The 21,364-nt window shown below is 37.1% G+C and overlaps 1 protein-coding gene across 2 annotated transcripts; it reads right to left on the reverse strand.

Annotated features, from left to right (window-relative positions):
* Positions 1–2,176: 2,176 nt before the first annotated feature.
* Positions 2,177–4,512, reverse strand: LOC104605722 (putative cyclin-D6-1). Of its 2 annotated transcripts, none has more exons than XM_088886855.1 (6): positions 3,976–4,512; positions 3,795–3,881; positions 3,559–3,654; positions 3,186–3,390; positions 2,976–3,106; positions 2,177–2,846 (listed from the first exon to the last, which is right to left on the reverse strand). In XM_088886855.1, exons 1-6 carry the CDS (start codon positions 4,153–4,155, stop codon positions 2,577–2,579), a joined length of 969 nt encoding a protein of 322 aa, XP_088742981.1. In that variant the 5' UTR covers positions 4,156–4,512; the 3' UTR covers positions 2,177–2,576. The 2 variants fall into 2 exon arrangements, with proteins under 2 accessions (XP_088742981.1, XP_010268904.1); XM_010270602.3 differs by having other exon boundaries at positions 3,186–3,387; positions 3,976–4,508.
* Positions 4,513–21,364: the final 16,852 nt, after the last annotated feature.

Below are 21,364 nucleotides of genomic sequence, written 5' to 3' on the forward strand. Positions count from 1 at the left end.
CTTCTCATAGTCATAGACTTCCATCCACTAGTAAAAACAGAAAAACCAAAAATAAAACAAAACAAAAAGTTTACCTTAGAACACAAGAGCAGAAAATTAATAGAAATCATCTGAATAGAAGCTAAGTACTGATCTGAATTGTGTCAACTCAATTAATGAATTCACAGCCTTTGTACACTGAGGATATCATCTACCTGCTAAATACAAGGTTGAATTGTCCATCTTAAGAAAAATCCTTTAGCTTAGTCATCTGATTTCGTTTATTTCTTTTGTGTAAGCAATCCATTCGCTCAAGGGATCCTCCTAAACTCCCGTTTAGGAGTTGTAAGCTGTTGCAGAGGTGATATAATGGAACGCGTAGGCACCCCACTGCTGCCGTGCATTGCATTTATAACTGTATCTGTATATGTAATTCTTGTAGCCATCAGCTGGGCCACAAAATCTCACAAGTGGGGCTAGATCTTTGGGGCCTGGAGAAAGCCCAGTTGGGGACCATGAAATATTTAAACTGTTTTAACAGGACGGAATGATTTTAATGCGGACCACTTTTTACGATGCTCATCTCCAATCTATCACTTATTAAAGGCATGTTTTTCTTATCATCAGCTCACCCCTCAATTCCCCCCTGGTCTTGTGGTCCGTCTGCTTTACGCGTGAAGATTAGATGAGTGGCTACAAGGCCCATAAGACGAGGCCCGAGAACTTGCCACTTGTCCTTTGTTATATATGTTTAGGGACCCATTGTTAATGAAACCTATATTTGATTATCTTGAGATTAGCTATGTCTTTACCATATAAATTTGGCCCATCAGTCTGTTTGGCTTGTGATATAAAATAAGAGAAACGTAATGTTGAGGGAAGGTTGTTGAAGAATTTCACACAGAAAGTTGAGAAAGCTGAGGGAGATTTGTTTAGGACCTTCTATCAAACCTAAGGTAATCTGCTGATTATTGTGAGAGAAAATGATGGAGTCATATCAATATTATGTATAAAATACAGGTTGAATTGATATTTTACCTTAATAGATTAAACCTTCCAAGTTTAAAACTTAAGGGTCTGTTTAGTTTGCAGTTGAAATCGGAATTGAAATACCTCACAATTGAAATCAGAAATAGTCTATTCTCATACTGTTTGGTTCAGACAAGAATCAGAATAAAAATTAAATTCAGCTGGAGTGGGATTCATTTCCAAAGAAAAGAGAGGGAATGGCCATTACTTCAAATGGGGGAATGCCATTTCACTAGCAATGAGAACGGCATTCTGATATCATCCAACCAAACAGTTGGAATTGGAATCGCCATTTGCCCATTCCAATTCTAATTTAAGACCTATTCCCATCAATCAGACAACCCTTATTATTATAAACTCGTTATAAGCAAAAATATATTTCGCCATAGGCTCATTACGGAAGGATTACATATACAAAGTTATAGTGTAAATACATATAAAATAATACAAAGTATAAGATTTTGCACTCTACAAATTTGTATTTATACTCTTACCAAACTAAGCCATAAGAACAATTTATAGAATTTTAGTAAGTACCTTCAAAATATTTTTGGTATTGAATCACTCAAGCTTTTGCTTCGACTAGGAAAAAAATTTCCTTGGCATAACAAAATACTCTTCTCTAATTACATTAATAATACTTATCAAAAGTGAAGTGATGAAAACCTAACGTGGCTATCTCGCCTGGGACTACATTACGTGCCAACCGAGCCACCACTGAGTTGGCAAGTACCTTGTAGTACGACTCTTATTCGATTCCGTCGGATTGGCTGAATTTTGCCCCATCTTCTAACCATAAGACAAGGTTATTTTTGGGTTTTCACATATTCACAGGCACATCGGAACACCTCTCGTGAATATTCACTAATAAGTACGGGAGATGTTGATGTGCGTGTGAGGCGCAAGGTGTGAGGAGCAGATCCGGTCTCGTTTTGCGCCCATGTTCCGGTCCGACACGTTAATGGCGTATCCCTTCTATAGAGATATTAAGATGCTCTGGAAAGCAACGTATCCCCTCCTGTTCTTACCGCAACTTCTTTTGCGCTTTTTTTTTTTTTCTTTCTTCTCTTATTTATAATACTTTTTTTTCTCTTTATTTCACACGTTGACCGTAGAAGAAGACCACCGGAAAAAGTACACAAATATTTTATACTTCAGGGGGAAGAAATTAGGCAATAAGAAAATAAAATTTCCTTTTCTTTTTCAAGAAATTTATTAATACTTTAATTTTCGGCTGCCAGCAACAAAAGAAACAAAACCAACTCTCAGATCGAAACACGAATGCAGTTCAACTCTTCAGTTCCCTCCCCTACTCCGGTACTTCCTATTAGTCCTTGGAAGTTTGGTTCTGTCCTTTTTTTAAATCTCTACACAGAACGATCACAATTTAAACAAAAAGACTATTTTCATCCCTTTTTCCGATTCTTCGTTTTCTATTTTCGGTGGATTGGAGAGGTAAGCAGCCTTAGAAGAAACAGTGATTTGATTTTTGGAGATGATCTCTCTCTTCCAATGCTTGGTGCCGCTCTACTGTTCTCTGGACCGGTTATGGTCGTTGTAGCATATGATTATGAGGCATGATAGCACTGTTGTATCTGAGAAAGCTGGAACGTATTATCGCTGCAGAAATCGTTGATCTTTCGCCGCTTGATATCTCTTTCGGCTGCTCTTATCACAGTGGTGGCTATGGTAGAGCCGGTCTTCTCGCTTTCTGTACTGGAGTATTGCTGGTCAAGCACATTGTCGGGTGTGTCCGAGCTCGAAACAATATCAAACGCCGATCCGTAGCCGTCTATCACTACATCCTGCATAACTTTGCAGCAATCGAACAGGTTTTCCTGCAACAGAAAAATGTTGTAAATGATTATAAAGCAAATTTACAGGAAAAAAAGAAGAAGTTATAAATCACTAAATCAGATATTTATCTTCAAGAATCAAGACTATCGATAGAATGGGAAAATGCTTACTTTATTTACATGTGCACAAGAAGAAATGGCTTTCTTGAAGCAGGGAAATTGCAAGGGAAAGAACTCATGAGAAGCAGAGAGAAGTGCCGATGCAGCAATTATGGACGGCTTGAATTCCAAAAGCTTTATCTCTGCAATCAAATTAAGGTTTCATGATCCGATATCGGGTTGCTTCAACGTGGAATTTCAGATGTCGTTTTCGTGTTTTACCGTTTTGTGCTTTGAAGATAATCTCAGTTGCTCGAGCTTTGAGATCATGTCTCAGTAACGGATGTTTCAGTTTGAATAGAGAAAGGAAGTAATGAACGAAGGAGAAGGGCGTTATGGAGCGCATTCTCCAATTGAGAGCTCCGAGTATCAGGAGCTCCATTCGCTGGATGGTTCGAGTGTCGAAGATGAAACCTTCTTCTAGCTGTTTCCGGTTTTAACAAATAGATGGAATTCTTTTCAATGTTAGTCGCGTTTAGCGGTTGCATCTAGAGTTTCGGTTATCGTCATATCGAACGGAAAAGAACAACAGAAGGAACGAAACGAAAACATCTACGATCATCAATATAAGAAGGATCCCCTTTTTAGTTTTTACCTGAAAATCAGGAAATGAGAAGTCTGTTTTCTTCATCTTCGCCGCGAGGGATAGGCAAGACATTGCCACAAGCCTCAGGATCCACGGTTTTCCTTGCTGCATTATCAAGATGGTGAGATCTTCAGCCAATCGAACGAACTAACAAGTGAAGATGCTTAAGAAGGGGTGACAATATATAGAACGTAACAGAAAAGTGAAGATGCGCTTGAAACTCGACGGACTCTTATCTTGCTTACCGGAAGTCCTTGTCTGGAGATAAATCGATCGAGATAATTGACAGCGAGGTATGGTATGAAAGGATCAAAGTTGCAGGAGAACTGCGCCTGACGAACTAAAACAATTTCAGAAAGGAAAACGAGAAATGGCCTATTGGACGGAATCGATAACAAGAAATAGGACCTTGCTTCACACGATTACCTGTAGAATCAAAGAGATAATCTCTCGGCGAATGGAAACATCGAAATCTCTGGCTTTCATGTCGAGGAAGTAGTTCTGGAAAGGCATGTGATCTGATTCGGCGGCAAAAAGTGACGGAATCGTATCGGCTTGGTGCTCTTGCAAGCTCGTCAGTGGATTCTCGAGATCAAACTCGTCCATGGTTAGAGTTCTCTGATGTCAGAAGCTTTGATGAGATGAGACGAAGGTCATTGGTTTTAGAGACAGTCGAATCGCCTGCCTAGAAGAAACCCAAACGCGAAGCCTCTCTGGTCTCTATCCATAGACTACTAAATAGCATAGGGCCGGGGTCGCACTCCTCATCAGCTCAGCTGGCTCTCTCTTTCGTTCTCTGTGCGAGTTCTTATTGGGAAGGAAAATCGAGAAGAGAAGTGAAGAATATAAATCGTCTCGCTGCAATGACTTAACTGATATCTCCCTTTTCTTTTTGGAGAGGAGAGATGTCGGAAACAGCTATAGTTGTCTTTGTCAATGGCATGGGTGCGAGCGAGAAATTCTACCACCAACTTTCTCACACAAGATCTTCGTCTCGGGAGAAATTCAATTCCACATTATATAATAATAAAGATAATTTTGTTAAATAATGGGATGATAAATCATAAACCGTCAGATTAGATTCGAATTAGATAATAAGAAAACTAATAAATGATGGATACTTTTGTTTCTGTATTTCCGTTGTCAAACTAAAATCTCCCGAGATGCATATTTGTACATACTTTTGCGTCCTTAGAGCATTAACTACTATACCTCACTGGTATAGCCATTGGAAGAAAATGCGACTCAAACCATTTCATTAGTCAGTACTCAGTAGTCACGGCACGGTCTCCTTCTCGGTGATACTTCGGCCGGGTATCCACCCCGGATGTCGGATCTCCTACCCACACTATTCCCACGGTGGAAATGGATGTGGGAACGGTTTCTGGGTAGGAGATCCGACCACGAGATTCTTAATTATTTTAATACCATGAATCATGAGAGATGAGACGGTGGTTTGTAATAACTAATAAGCCTGTGGTTGTTTGTCTCTCCGGGATGGGCTACTGGGGCTCTACACTATCCATGGTAGGCCTACGTCTACGTAGAAAAAGTTATTGAGGTCTGCGACCTATTTAACTGGATAGTGGGCCGTGGGTGGTGATTGGTGAATACAATTCTAACTCGATACATCTGACCAATCTCAAAAGATGGAAATCCCAAATCAATGGTTTTATAATAAAGGAAGATTGTTGCCACCACATTTGTTTACGGAAAGAGAAAATCATAAAATGGAAATATACACTATTACCATTTATCTCAATGGGTTAAGGTGAAATACGAGTTAACTAGGAGAGTCAGCCTCTAAAGTAGATCCAGGGATAAGGAATCGTCTTATGAGATGCATATATTAATTAGTAGTGCACATGACAATTTGTTTCTTTGGAAGCCAGAAAAAGGCAAGTTTCATTTTAAAAATCACATGACAATATTGTTGGTGGACTGAAATTGAATCAGAAACTATCTATCAATAAAATTTCAGAAAATGGGTGAATGGTGCATTGATATCGATCCAGTCACCGATGAGGTCCAGTTCTCACTTAGGCACTTACTGCCAGTTACCACTTAGCAAGCTTATTAGAGAAAAAAGCTTCGGTGATAGCAAAATCTGAACCTGGTATGGCGTATTAAAAAAAAAAAAAAACTGAACCTGATAATCATTATCAGCGTTATGATTTCGGCCGATGATGAACAGAATTACAGAAGTGAAAAGTCAATCAAAAGTAAAATAATAATATTTTAGTTTCTTGCGGAGACGCCCTAGTTCTTGCGATCCTTGTAAACAGATTTTTTTTTTTATTAAATAACAATCTTTCGTGATTTGAACAAAAAAGAGCTGAAACCCCCCCCCCCCCCCCCCCCCCCCCCCCACACATTTTTAAACGGATATGTTTAGCGAACAAAAATTATCTAAAATTCACATGAGCTCTTAAACCTACCATAATTTTTCAAAACATCTAAAACTCACCCTCTCACTAAGTTTTTATTTTTCAAAAGTCAGTTGAACCTTTGGCCATTATAACACTCAATTGAGCCTTTGGCCAACTTTACCGTCGGAGCCTTTGGCCAATTTGTAGGTGAGATACTCGGGCTCTTTGCCTCGAAAGTGATGAAGCTGCCCTTGTCTCCAGTTTTGGTAACAATCTTACTTATTAATATTTTTTTTTTGCTAAAGCAGAAATTAGTTATTAGAATTAAAGTGTTTGGTGAGGTCTTTAACCCATAAGTGTTTTTTTTTTTCGCAAAAATGATAATTATAAACCTAAATTGACATAATCATATATTGGATAAATACAAAGACAAATAAATAAAAGAAGATAGAAAAATAAAAAAAATAAATAAATAAAAGGAGAGAGAGGTAGTGGTGATTCAGTAAAGACTTACTTACAAACAATGGTGGAAGAAGAAACTAGAGAGAAGAATGGGAGAGAGAGAGAGAGAGAGAGAGGGTGGTGGTGGTCTTGTGGTAGGGGGCTTGATCTCGTTGTTGGTTTGGGTATGTGAAAGGAAGAAACAATGATTCTTTTGGGAAAATTCTTGATTAGTACTATGTACTTTGGGTCTAATGCCACTTTGGTCCCTGAGATTTAAAATGCGACAATTCAATACCCAAACTTTCAAAACATGACAATCCAATACCTGTCATTAATCAGCCGTTAATTGGCATTTGAAAAAGACACAAATGCCTTTCGAGTGTCATCTAATTTTATTTATCAACCATCCAAACAATGACAAAAAATTTACAGTTTCATATCATTTACTCTTCTATTCAAGAAAATTGGAATCACCAGAATGCTCACTCAAACATAACCCCAACTTTCTTGAATGGAAAAAGGAAGGATTTGGGACTAGTAATTTTTTGTCAACGTTTAGATGGTTGATAAAGAAAATTAAGTAACACTTGAAGGGCATTGTGTCTTTTTCAAATGCCACTTAACAACTGGTTAATATCTAGTTAACGACGGGTACTGGATTGTCATGTTTTAAAAGTTTAGGTACTGAATTGTCACATTTTAAAGTTCAGGGACCAAAGTGGCACTAGACCGAAAGTATATGGTACTAATCAGGAATTTTCTCTTTTTTTTTAAGATAAATACCTGGAAAATGTAAAGCATTGAGAACAGTTTTGTCCCAAAAAAGAAATAAGTATTGATTGAATAAATACTTATAAAAGTCACCTCAATTCTGGCTTATTTTTAAAATAATCTCTTATCCTTGGTTTATTTGACAAATATGAATAAATATTTATTTTCCATTTATTGTGTGATCCCAACACTTAAAGATAAATACTTATTTTAAGTGTTCCATTTATACAGAGGCGAAAACTATCGGTTTATAGTCTATAAATCCAAACTGAATTAGGCTGATCCAGCTTAGGATAACAACCTAAGCCATGGGATCAGTGTCTTATAATGACATGGTATGGAAATATTTTAGAATAATTTCAGTTTAGAACGAGTATAAAGACAAATATATACAATATAAATACATATAAAATAATACAATATATAAGATTTTGCACTCTAAATATTTGTATTTATACTCCTTTCAAACTAAACCTATAAGAAATAATATAAGCAGGGGCCCATGCCCACTTGGGATCCAACTCAATTGGGTAGAATCCAGATTCTCTCTCTTTCTGAGCCAAAATATCCATGTCCATGTAATTACATGCTGAAGCCACATCGAAACGCTGTTGGATCGAACTTGAAGAAAAATATGATTTGTTCATCAAGTCAACTTCGTCATTACTATGGATCAGACCACGAATGTAGCATAAAAAGACGAATTATATCCCCTTCTATACACTTTTACACTTTTAGTATAAAAAAACACGGATATATAGTTTGATATAATGAAACAAAAAGGAATTAAATGTAGATATTATCAGCTACAAGGATGGACCCTATTAGTGACACAAAATAATAGTTATTAGGGTATTACCTTTTATCAAGGTTTTTAAAACTGACTCGGATAATGAACCGATTAAGGGTTTGGTTTTCGGGTTGAACAGTCTAATCATTCGAACTGAACGATCGGCCTGTTCTGACAAAAAGAAAATTAAAAACAGTCAAAATTGTTGAACAGTTCGAACGGTTTAACTGCCCGAATCAACAATTTGTTGATCAAATCAACGTTTTTTGAGCAAAAATCCAATTTTGGTGAAAAATAGAACTGATCACATAACTGATTCCCGGTTTCTCCGGTCCGACATCTGATCCAGTCCCATTTTGAAAACCATGCTTTTTATAAAAGTTACTAAACTTATAAACAAAATCCAGTCCTATGTGAGTGGCCACTCTTGGTTTCAGTGTTTTACTCCACAAAAGAAAAAAAAAGTTTCCTTTATGGGTTTTTATCCTATCTTTATTATGAGGGGTTGCTAAGAAATGAATGCAATGTGATGTTATTCCTTCTTTTAGGTGAGGCCCCGCTCTGTGGACTGAGATGCTGACTGAGTCTCCTCTTCCAGCTGAACGGTCACATGGGGCAAGGTGGTACCCTCCCCCACCATCTGCTTCATTTCTCCCTCCCTCCTCCCAAAGCACAGCAAAGCTCATTTACTAATGCCTGAATGTATTGCAATTAAACAAAAAAAAGAAAGAAAGAAAACTACTTTATCTTAAAGCTTCTTTATATTTGTTTTGCTTATCCTTAACACAGTCCCATCCGCTTTGCTTTGCAGGGCGGCCTTTTTAATTTGCTACAATTTCACATCCCCTGCCCACACCATCTTGCCTATTTGTCATTCTGTACTCCACCAGTAGAAGCACGTGACACGTGATCTTTGTGCACGCGTGCAATTCCCAACCCATTGGCTTAACTAGTAATTAATTAGTTAATTTTAACTTAAAAGAACATGGTAACAATCTGTTGGGTTCAGTCTTTCACATGTTTCGGTGGGGAGTTTTAGTACTTTAGTAGTCAGGACTGCTCTGAGGATCATAATTAGTGATTATATGTACGACAAATGAATGGTGTAGGATTACTTATGCAATAACAACCATCTCTATAATTCCTACCTTTATAATTTGGTACTGTTCTTCCCTTTGAAAATAAATTAATCTTTCCCTTAATTAAATTACTGTAATCATCAAGTAATTATGAAGAATCCGTATATGAACTGATGGCATAGATTGGCCATGGGTAGGTAAATTAGGAGTAGTCATCAAATAAGAATTAATTGAGCCTCTAAGGCTCAGTTTGGAAATAATATAGATGCAAAATAATACAAAATTGAGCCTTAGGCTATGATTGGTTGCAATATAAATAAATTTGTACTAATGCAAAAATATGACATTGCAAATGGTTTGAATATAAATTTTGACCTATTTTTTTTCAAATTTTAGCTTATTTTATTTGATTACAGTACAAATGAAGTAAATTAAGATATAAAATAGAATAAAATAAAATCCAAAATAAAAATAAACAAAAAGTTGCATTTTTTTTATATTTGCACTTCTATGCATTTTGTACTGATGCAAATAAATTTGCACCTCAACCAAAGACAGCCTTAACAACATTTCATTTCGATTAGTTATATTTCATCTTCATTCCAGAAGTTTCTCTATTACAGCGTTTCCCATACGTGTCTACTATCTAGTTAGCGTTTCTTAGCACTCTTATTACTTGTGGGGACTTGGTCAAACTTTCAAAGTCCTCTCTCTCTCTGAAATTCAAAGAATAAAGAAAGAGCAAATAAATCAGGGTTAAACATGGTGTAGCTATGTAGGGACAAAGCTAAGAATTCTATTAATTTTGCTTTAAAAGGACAGCCTTGGGTGCAAGGCTACATGTTCCATAAATTGGTGTAAACCATAGTACCATACAATGCTGTAGATAGGATTGAGACCCAGTACTTAGCTAATTCCAGGCCTAAGCACAACCCAGCGTAATTAATTGTGTTTATATCTTTTTCATTATTGCCAGAATTGGCTTTAGAAAATGGATAAAGTTGTAGTCACGCACGCTGATATTGTATTAATGTCATGTACCTGTAGGCATTCTTTTATGATGGAAGCTTTTCCATTTGGTTCCATTCAAACATGAGAGAGGCAGAAGCAGGGAGTCAAGGGACAGCATCTAGGGTTTGGTTTTCCATGACTTTGGTTAATTGCCTACTATTCCAAACAGACCTTTATATATCATTGCTATATGCTCTCTTTTTACTTATTGAGGATTCGGATTCACTAGTTTATTAATTGTGCATACAAATTTAATTTGCATAGCGTAATTAATATAGAAGGAACACCAAAATGCATAATTTTATTCCATTAAATTAAATAATTTGATGGGTTTGATTTATCATTTGTTCTTTTATATATATATATATATTTTTCTTTTCTTATTCTCTTCATATTATATTGGTTTTACGTTAAGGTCATACAAGTTAAATCTGTATAATGCCAATGTTGTTTAAATATTAATTAATCAATATTTAAAAAATAATGGAATAAATTTTTTAAACATAATTTTGTTTTCATTTTATTTTTACTTTTCCCCTTTTTTATCTTTATTTATACATATGTACTACACGTGCCCTTCTGCTATACATGGTTGGAATCATTAATAGCGTTGATTGTTCTTGGTTATATATCTCCCATCTCCAATATTGCATGGACGGTACTTCTTTGGCCTCCATCCTCCGCGTAGTCACGGACTCAAGGTAGAGATTGGCTTCGGTCAGTGGAACACCCGTCCGAACAGTTTATACAGTCTTCTATTGGGAATATCTCCCTATTTATGTGTTTTAGTTTTGGGAAGATATTTTCAATATTGCAAAGTTGCAAAAGGTTAGATGATTCCTCACAATAAAGTTATTGTGAGTTGCATTTCCTACCAGTTTTTTACAGTCCTATTATGTTACCAATGTTCAAAATATCGATGGCTTATGAATTATGTTACCAATTTTTTTTTAATTTGTTATTTAGAAAAACATTTGTTAGAATGGATGGTAACAGTTCATATCTTTTAACTCCCTTAATATTTTTTTTTTTGAAGGCTTTAGCTCCCTTAATTTTGCATTTCAGTGGAATTCATCAGGTGTACGTGTATCTGGTCGATACTTTATCAGTGTTGTTTTAAGACTTAGGCTTGGACCGGACAGTTAGACTATGAAAACCGGGAACTGATGGCCTTTCTGGGTCAATTGAACAAATCAATTGATTAGCTGATCAAACCGCGATTCATAGAACATTCTGGTTTTTGGTTTGGTCAGAGTCTCAAAACAGTGCTTTAATAAATAAAAATTAAAAAAAAAAGCAAAATTTGAGGAAATGCTCTATGAGAATATGAAGAGGTCCGGAGGAAATCCCAATTTACATCCAGTATAGTAAACCAAAACACCTGTAAAGAAAGCGAGATAAGGAGAGAGATGTGGACACACCCTACACTGTCACATCAGTTGCCAGGCTCAATGCAAAACAAAGTTTCCCTTGTTTAACCTAGCTAGCTTCCATGTAGAACGGACTGAAACAAATTAATGAGGTGGAGTACAGAACCAAAGACAAGGGAAGATACGATCTTGATACTCATTTGAATTGTATCCTTCCCAATTCCTCTTGTTGCAACACAACCACAATCTCCTCCTGCTTATCTTATCTTGCTTTTTCTTAAGAGATGGGACAACCAAGCTAGTGGGCGTTCTAGAGGAATTCATCCATTAATTGCATCTCTCTCACATTGCCCAATATAACAAAGACAAGTTCAAAATCCTACCCAGTACCCAACCATAAAGTTCAATTCATCCAATGAAAGAAGAAAATGGCTACAAATAATATTGGGTAGTATCTTCTTTTCATGGCAGGGTGCCAGCTACAGACAGTGTCCTTGTGTGTTAAATGACACACCCCTCTTGGCCCCTTTGAAAATCTCTCAATTAACGTCTGCCTGTCCTTGTATTGTTATTATTTTGTCTTACATTATAACTCAACAAATGCTCTTCCCTTTTTAGGTTTAATGAATACGAGTCATTGAGGTATAAATGGTTAGTTGGTCATCACCAAGTTTGTCCTTTAGGTTAGCTTTAAGGGAAGGTGGTTTAAAATGTGAAATTAGATTTTTCGTTGATATTCATATTAATTATGTCATATTTGAAGGTGGTTTTTAGTTGAAGTTATAATTTTAAAAATCGACCTGCAAGCAAACAGAACCACTTTAACCATTATTTTTTCGGTCAAATAATTCAATCATCCGGTTCAAAGTCCAAAACTAGACCTAGAGCCATGACCTGTTTCCAGGTCAAATGGCCTTGACCGCCCAATCCGGTCTGACTTTCAAAAACATGATTGAATTATTAGATGTGTGATAAGGATTTAATGATGATGATGTGTAGCTGGGAGGTAGTACATAATAAGAAATTGGTTAAGAATGTAGATGACCTTAATACGTGAAATAGATACAGAATGAGGCAGAGTAGGGAGTAAGCCACTAATTAAGTAGGTTGGCAAATCAGGATGATGGGTTCACCAAACACTGGCCCTTGATAAGCAGAGCTGACACAAGTACGTACCCTCGAACTCCAAGTCTCGAACGACCTTCTCAAGGAAAGCTGTGTTTATTTTATTCGTTAATCAAAACCCAAATCTTCACTCTGTTTTGTTCCTTTCCATTATTATCTCAGCGGCTCAGCCTCAAACTAATACCAAACAGTAGGAAAAAAAAAAAAAAGAGGGAGACAATCAAAAAGGGCACAACAATAATTAGAGTGGCTAGTCAATGGTCATGGTCAGAATTGGCCATCTTCCACACGAAACAGTTGTACCATCAATTCAATTATTTGAAGAGCGTCAAACTGCCAAAGTACTAAACCAATAACGTTTAACTACTGTGCTCAGATTTGCTGACTTAAAAAGAAACTATTATTATCACATTTTCTCCAACTATTGTATCATCCAAGAGGAGTGATTTTGATCAGGGGGCACTCTTCGGATATTACTCAAATAATGGATGCATAACAAGACAAAAATACTCCAAAATGTTTTGGCTTGTATGTTTATTAACAGTGATTTCGTAGTCATTAGGGATGTTTCCCCCTTTATAAAAAATAAAGTGGGATTTGCCAGAATCAACTCCCCTTTCGAATATAATATAAATAGATTTCCAAAAGGAAAACTACTGTATATCTATCTATTGACAAATTGAAAGCCATTACGAGTAGAAAAAAGTTGGCTTGAGTGGAAACTAGTCAGTCAGATGAAGGGCGAATAGCACTTCTCCTACAGTTTAGTTAGTGGTTTATTTCATTAACATTTGATGGATACAATCAAATTTTTTCTAACCTAGAGAGACTGGAGTTAACTGCATAAGATAGAATATAAGGCTATTAAAGAAAAGAATTACAGTTAATGTGTGGGTGACTACGAAAAGGTCTGATGATCATGAGGGGTCATCCTCTAAAGTAGAAGGATCGATATATGGTAATATGTCAAAGACCCTAATTTACGACCTTTGAATGTTTCTTGTGTTCTTCCTTTCTCATGCTCTGAAACACATACACACACTTTTGCTCTGTCTTCCTCTTTGACGATATGATATGGATTCTCTGGCTTGCATTGATACAAGAGAAAGCCTAAAGCTTGAGAGAAATCCATTTCTACTCATTGGGACACGAATAACCTTTGCTTTTCCTTTTCTTGCTCATCGCCACGCAAGCACTTTCTTCCACACAAACTCATTTTACTATCTACACTTTTCTACATTAAAAAAAGACAAGGTTTTAAAAATCGGACCGGGCAAATGGTCGGACCATCTAATTTGAATGAATAACCCGTTTTAATTTAAAAAATAATAAAAATAAAAAAGGCAAAAAATGTTGTTTGAATCGATGGTTTGACTGACCTAGTTAATGGTTTTTGGCCTAAGAACAGATTTAAGGTGAAATAGAACCGATTGCTGACCAGTTTCCGTGTCAATTGATGCGACCCTACTGTCCGATCCCGTTTTCAAAACCATGAAAAAAGATTTGTAGAGGAAAGAATATGACAGGTGTTGCTGCTAAGAGTTTCACTATTTCTTCCTTTTACGATCAACGATCAGAGTTGAATCTGGCATGGAATGATAAAACTGAGGCGTAGAGTTGAGAAGAGAGACAGCCATCATCAATTGGTAACACGAGAGCGTGCTTCACGCCATACTCCATGCACATCGGAGCATCATCATTATCATCTCCTGTGTGGGCAACCAAGTGGGTATGACAAATTGGTATAAAGCACCAGCTTTTTGACTCCATATATAGCCATCGCAATCCCAACTGAACCAAATTTTCAAGTTAAAGTTGCACCCTTCATCTGCCCCTAAAAGGCCAACATATCTTCTTCAAGATTTCCGGGTCATGATATCTTAATTTCTACTAAACAACTGTATTAATGGACCAAGCTTGTTTCATAGTCGGATCAAAATAAGCCTTTCTTTTGTAGACATGTTTTCAGAATAAAATATCAAAACATTGGACAATCATATCATAAAATTAGAGGAAAGACCAAATTAAAGGGTGTCCTATCCAATTGATGGTCCCATTGTGGCATTGTGTGTGTGTGTGAGAGAGAGAGAGGGATGGGTCCTGTCACTATGGTATGTTTTTCCTATAAACGTGTAGATGGTAAAGAAAAAGTTGACCATTAACTCTTTGAGAATTCAGGAAAGTAACAAAACCAGAGGGTTGATAATCCTATGATTAAGCTAATTTCTATCCAGATCCCTTTTAGCTCGGGATCCATCTTATGGCGAGTCTTAATATATCTTAACAATATCCACAATTATGCGCTGGTCCCAACATCAAAACTCATCGGACCTCAAATGCTTTGCTAGATTGATGACTGCCTACAAACTTAGATCTCGACTTAAAAAGGATAATTACTTATGTATATCGTTGAATAGGTGGGTCAGTGTGCCCAGCTCTGGAATATCATCGAACATCTTGTCTTCATGACGAGGCACTTGGCATTATTAACTCCTTTCTACTATAATCCACTAGTTAAATGCACAAGGGCCACCTGTTGGAAAAATATAAATCAGAATAGAACAAATTTCATTGTCGCCGATGAAAATTATGTCTATAATATGCATTTTCTTCCCTCCAGTATTTGCATTTGCATATCTACCCACGCAACAAATGTTTGATTTGCGAAATTTCTCTCCCTCCCAAATTCAATTACATTCTTGTCCTCGTTGGTCATGGAATCAAATAGATCAAGAGGTGAATCATCAAAACTTTGAAGAAATATTTGCAATTATTTTCTATATAATGGCACAAAACTATTTTGGTCACTGCATCATTTGGTTTGAAAATTTAATTCACTCAAATAAAATTTTGGGTAAATTACAAAGAACCCCCCTACAGTGGGGTTTATGGCAAAGACCCCTTTGCACTTTGTTTTGCGACAAAGACCCCCTATACTATGACCATGAGACAAAGACCCCCTAACTATTAAGTCAAATGACGGAATGCGTTAAATTATCAAAATGCCCCATTAAACTTCTTCTATTTTCTTTTTTTGCCCTTTTTCTCTTAAAACCTATTTAACCTATTGTTTTCAATTTCTTCTCTTTTTTTCCCTTTCTTCTCTCTCATACTTTCTCTCTCCCAACTCTCTGAAATAAAAGAATGAAGGAAACCCATTTCTTATCTTCCCTTTCTTCTCTTCTCCGTCTTCAATCTCGTCTCCATAGCTATCGTCGACGATGCCGCGATCATGGGGAACATACTCGAACTGAGTGGGCTTCCCCACAGGAGACTTATAGTCTACTCAGTAATGACCAATGCTTTTGCCTTTAACCCAAACCACGCCCTTGCCCATACTTGTTAGATTGAGAGCGACTGGGTTGTCTCCTTCGGGAACGTCGAAGTTTGCAATGAGAAATTTTCATCTTATTTATTACCATTCGTAGCTAGATATAAGTTGTCATAAAAGAAAAAGAAAAAACATCACACCAAATTCGGTCTGATCACTGATCAGATTTCAGTAGTAGTGGTTTCCCGCAATGATACCTTGTACCATGTAAGAGCACGTCCACCCCCCTTGGCCTCTTTCCACGATACCTTCTTTGTTCCCTCTGGAGTAAAGATTTGGTTCTTTTCTCCATCCACTCCATCCTGTGGCATGTGCCAAGCTTAATCCATTGGGTAGCTGCTGCTCATGGACTGAGATATATGGTGCAGTTTAAGCTTAGAAAGTTGATGCATGATTACCTGATGTCCCCATCCATTGGCCGATAGATCAAGTGTTCCGGTGTTCAAACCTTGGACAACTACACGATGAATACCAGCAAGCCTAATGTTCAAGTAGGCTCCACTATCCTTCATTCAGAGAGAGATCCTTACTTAAGTTACCAAGAATCCAACTGTCATTGTATGTGGTTTGTCCCAGTTTCAGGGGTATTGGTTTCTGGAATGAGAAAGCCTTTTCAATATGGCTGCCATGTCCGGACCCTGAAATCCAAAACAAGGAAAAGCAAGCAGAATATATATATATATATATATATATATATATATAGTAGGGTGGTCTAGGTAATTAGTCAATAATCAAATTGTAAGTTGTATGTTCTTCATCAGCAAGGAACAAAAAACATAGAAAATCAGAAAGAAAAAAGGGGAGGAGAGAAAGGGGAAGGGGAAGAAGGGAGAGAGAAAGAGAGACGGAGAGAGAGAGTGGGAGGACTTCAATGGAAGTTCGCCACTGCTACTGTTCATGTATCGTAAGGTTAGCGAAGATGAACAGTGTTTTTCTCCTAATTAATAGTTATTATAAGGGTAGTATGGGGATTAACAAATACTGTAATGGCAGATTTCAATGGAAAGCTAACAGAAAAGGGTCTTTGTTTCATGATTATAGTATCAGGGGGGTCTTTATCGCAAAACAAAGTATAGGGGAGTCTTTATCACAGACCCCATAGTACAGGGGGAGTCTTTGTAATTTACCCTAAAATTTTCGTATATTTAATTAAATCAACATTTGTGAGAAGTGAACAGCTTAAAAATTGTTTGACTTGGTGCAATTTCCCGTTTTGATGGTCTGATTATTTAGTCATACCCAGAAAGCAGAATTACATTTTTTCCCCCTACCTTATCATTGCTTAAATCTCTAATATAATTCGACTTTAATTCTAATAAAGGAAAATATGTATATATTATTTACTCTTAACACAGAAAATTGATGCTCTTTCTTTTATTTTTTATATCGAAATTAACTCTTAACACAGAAAATATGTATATAAGTATTTATGAGATATACTTATATTCAACTCAGCTAAATCTTATGTTCCAACCATATATATGGTGTTGGTTATATGAATCTCGCTCCACCATTCCATTCTAATTACTGATATATCCATTGTTAAATTATGGGTAATTTGATCATTTATAATTTTCTAAACCCATGTCACTTTTTTTTACCTGTCAGCTTTAATATTTTCAACTTACAATATATAAATATTTTTTTCTCATTGTATTTAGATAAGCTTCTTTGGTATATGACTAAATTATCTCAAGCAACTTTTATCTCATTATAGCCTCGTTTGGGGATATCTTCAAAATTCCTACAAATGACATCCATGCTTTCTAATTTTTATATCCATTCATCTCAGCCTTTGCATTGGCTTACATATGAAATTAATCAAGGTTATTATTAAAATGGAATTTTAATTAGAAAACAAATCAATCTCACGTATTCTAGGTGAGGGCTACTAGGGCCACCCACCTAGGCAGTCCCTAGTTGGTAGCTAGTCCAGTGTGTCCTACTTGCACTTGTAATTAATTCTAGGTGAGTAGTAGGGCCGTAGCAGCTTTTTGGCCTACCGGTTTATTGGTTAAACCATACTGTGACTCTTGTCGGTTCTCATATAAAATTCATCAAAAATGGATTCTTCATGCTGCGTCTTAAATGGAATGGACTTGTCTCTCAGACCTATATGTCCTAAGCTCTATGTTGAACTCTTCTCCTAAGAACAACCTATAAATTCCTCTGAAATTTTGTAAGGAGTTGGCAACGTGAAGTGGAAAACCCAATGCTGTTGGAACTTGGAATTGCAACCTAGGTGCTTGCTAAGTACCCATAATTACAACTAGAAACCTAATCACAGACATAACCATTTGGACGTTCGCATGACTATGCGATGTAGGACCCAATGAAGAGAACACGTGTGAGGTTCTTGATGGGCCGTTTAATGGAGATGGATCAGGGCTCTTATCCAGTTATCCTTATCCCACTAGCACACCACACCTCCTTTTTATGTCTTGTTCTCTATTTTACGGGACAGCCATTGTAATCATCCTACCAGTACCAGACTAGAGTACCAGCACTCGTCACTACTCACGAGCTTGCGTACCCAATCTTACATGAGTCCATATCTCTTGCTCATACAAATTCTGTACACATTTACCCACATAACATGACAGCTACATATGGAAAACATTTCATACAGTCCATAACATGACAGCTACGTAATATCATGCAGGAGGAGATGTTTCCAATTCACGTAGTGTATTGTGAATAGAGGTGGACAGAGTTGTCGTGGGCAGCTGGTCTGGAGTTATCTTACATTTGCATTTCCCCACAAAACCATCCTCTCCTTCACTGTTCTAACGGAATGATTGAGAGAGAGAGAGAGAGAGAGAACTTGTGCATGGATGTACTGGGTTCTGACCTTGCAATGGCACAATTTTCGTCCGTCTTTTGCATTGATGTAATTATTACAATTGCACATGTCTCCGCTTTGATAACCAGGACAAAGAAATATCGTTGAGGAATAAGAAAGACAGAGAAGGCAGCGTTTGGTTTGATTGAAAACAATAGAGAAACAGAAAGTTGATTGAATGTTTTTGAAGGAATTTGACACAATTTGCTTGATAAGAACTTTCCGTCAACATTCACTATCAAATCAAACGTAGCCTGAACTGGAATTTATTTTAATAAGCTACCAAATATAATTAGTATATCTCCATTTGGTCTCCTATCATATGCATTATGTTTAACGCACGTCAGTGACAGTCAGCGAGAATACAAAGAAATTTCCTCAAAATGCTGAATGAAAGGTTGAGAAACCCAATCCCCCATTTACAGAACCATCTAACACTAACAGATCTTATGTACTGCAAGGCGCCAGCAGCGAGCCTGGCAACCGAATGAAGGTGTAGGTAGGTGTAGTGTCTCTCATCTGCCAAAATATGACCTCTCGTAGTAACAATCACCAGCCCATTTGCTACCGCGTTTTCATTCTCAACAAAAGCTCCTTCAGTAAAAATAGAGCAAAATTGCTCTTTCTGACCACAATACATAAGAACAAAACGGCATCTTCAATTTGGAAAAAAATGAAAACAAGCAGAGAGAGATACGGTTTAGACTCGTGACTTACCGTTCCAGTACAAAACTGTGATTGGCTCATGAATGGGAGCCACGTCCAACCTTTTACGGACACAGATATTGACACATCGTGTTGGCGTATTCGGCACACTCAACTAACTGTTCACTAGGGGATCAGTCCACCTAACACATGGTGGAGCTTACAGCTGACGTGGACTCAACACTTGACACATGGCTATTTTTTTTTCAGTGAATGAATGAATTCCCACTTCTCTTTATTATATCTGTGGCAACTGGCTTATATACATATAAGATGACCATATCACTCGTTAACCTTGAAGAATGCGGCAAGTCTTGGACCAACACCTCATGACCTCGATCATTAGTAAAAATCTACCGCAGAAATACTGTGAGCTTCAATTTAGATTTCAATCAATTATATATACAAACCAAAAATCAGAGATTACGAGATAGTTATCAGCAGCAAACGCATTTTCGCCAACTATATTCAACAAGTTGTTATTGGGTGAACGATGTAGAGTAGCCGCATTATGTATATGGCTAGTCTACTAGTAGGATAGCAGCCAATGAAGTTACCCTTCATCCAAGCAAGAATCTCGCATCTGCTGCTGGTAGCTAGCTGAGGCGGTAGTCTGTTGTTTGTTCGTCAGCTTCTGACTGCCTAATGACCCGTCGATCGCTATGTAGAAGAGAAACAATATATAGCTACAAATGAAATGCACTTTTGGGTTTTGCGGTGTCCTTTCATATTGCTTTGGCACCGTACAAATGCATGGGTGTGCAAATGAAGCAGATGAGAAAGAGCGCAAGATCACAAAGAGGTCTGGAAGATTTCAATGACTGCTAATAGTGCAGCTTATCAAGTAGCAATGTTCAACTCCCGTTCGCAAATATGGAATGATCTGGGCGGATTGGTTGCCAAAAAAACCGCACTTTTTGTACAAAAGAACAGAATACATAAAGAATGGCTAGAATTTGCTAGGGCGGGTTGGTTGGAGCAACAACCAACACTAAACAGCTTAGTTGAACTTAGGGTCTGTTTGGTTCCCTGGAATAGGTAACTGGATATTCCAGCTGGTTGTTTGGATTGAATGGGATTCTGATTCTTATTCTTGGTAGAATGAAATTCCTCGTATGGGGGAATGGTTTTCAGACTCAGTTTGGGATGAGTATAAATACAAATATCTACACTGCAAAATCATGTCTATTATATTTTTAAATCATGTATTTGTACTGTACATTTGTATTTGTACAAAACCAAACTTGTCAGAATTTAGTCCAACCCAACCCATTTTTGGGCGGAGTGTAATGTCCAACTTGGACAGTCCAAGTGAAAGATCCGTTCGTGATTGTAAACTTCTCCCCAGTGTTCTTGCAGCCAATCAGCATAGTTCATATTATTTCAATTACTAACCACTAGAACCGCTGCAAACCTTTCATTATTGGAATTTAGGCTCACTTTGGAAGGAGTACAAATGCAAATTTGTAGAGTGTAAAATCTTGTATTTTGTATGTATTTACATTCTGTAAATTTGCATTTCTACTCCTTCCAAACTGAGCCTTAGGCTGAGTTTGGAAGGAGTACAAATGTAAATATGTAGAGTGCAAAACCTTATATTTTGTATTCTTTTGTATGTATTTATGCTGTACATACTTGCATTTGTACTCTTTCCAAATTGAGCCTTAGGGTCTGTTTTGTTCATAGTCGGAATGAGAATCGGAATCATTTGAAATCTAAATCCTTTGAAATCGGAATGGTTTATTCTCATAATTTATTTGGTTCAGACAGGAATGAGAATGAAAATAGGAGTCAGCAGGAATGGAATGGGATTTCATTCCTAAGGGAGGATCAGGGAATGGCCATTCCCACAAATGGGGGACTGCCATTCCACCACAGGAATGGAAATGAGATTCCGATTCTATCCAACCAAACTGTTAGAATCAGAATAACCCATTCCGATTCCGATTCTAGACCCCTGTTCCCACGAACCAAATGG

This window comes from Nelumbo nucifera, chromosome 1 (genome assembly GCF_055504915.1).
Source record: "Nelumbo nucifera cultivar China Antique chromosome 1, China Antique-T2T, whole genome shotgun sequence".
NCBI classification, from domain to species: Eukaryota; Viridiplantae; Streptophyta; class Magnoliopsida; order Proteales; family Nelumbonaceae; genus Nelumbo; species Nelumbo nucifera.

Bases quoted from the DNA above. Each gene is read 5' to 3' on its own strand.
- LOC104605722 (XM_088886855.1), bottom strand. From the start codon at position 4,155: ATGGACGAGTTTGATCTCGAGAATCCACTGACGAGCTTGCAAGAGCAC. The intron at 3,655-3,794 runs GTAAGCAAGATA...TTGATAATGCAG, and splicing joins TCTCCAGACAAGGACTTCCG to CAAGGAAAACCGTGGATCCT. The intron at 3,107-3,185 runs GTAAAACACGAA...ATTTGATTGCAG, and splicing joins TATCTTCAAAGCACAAAACG to AGATAAAGCTTTTGGAATTC.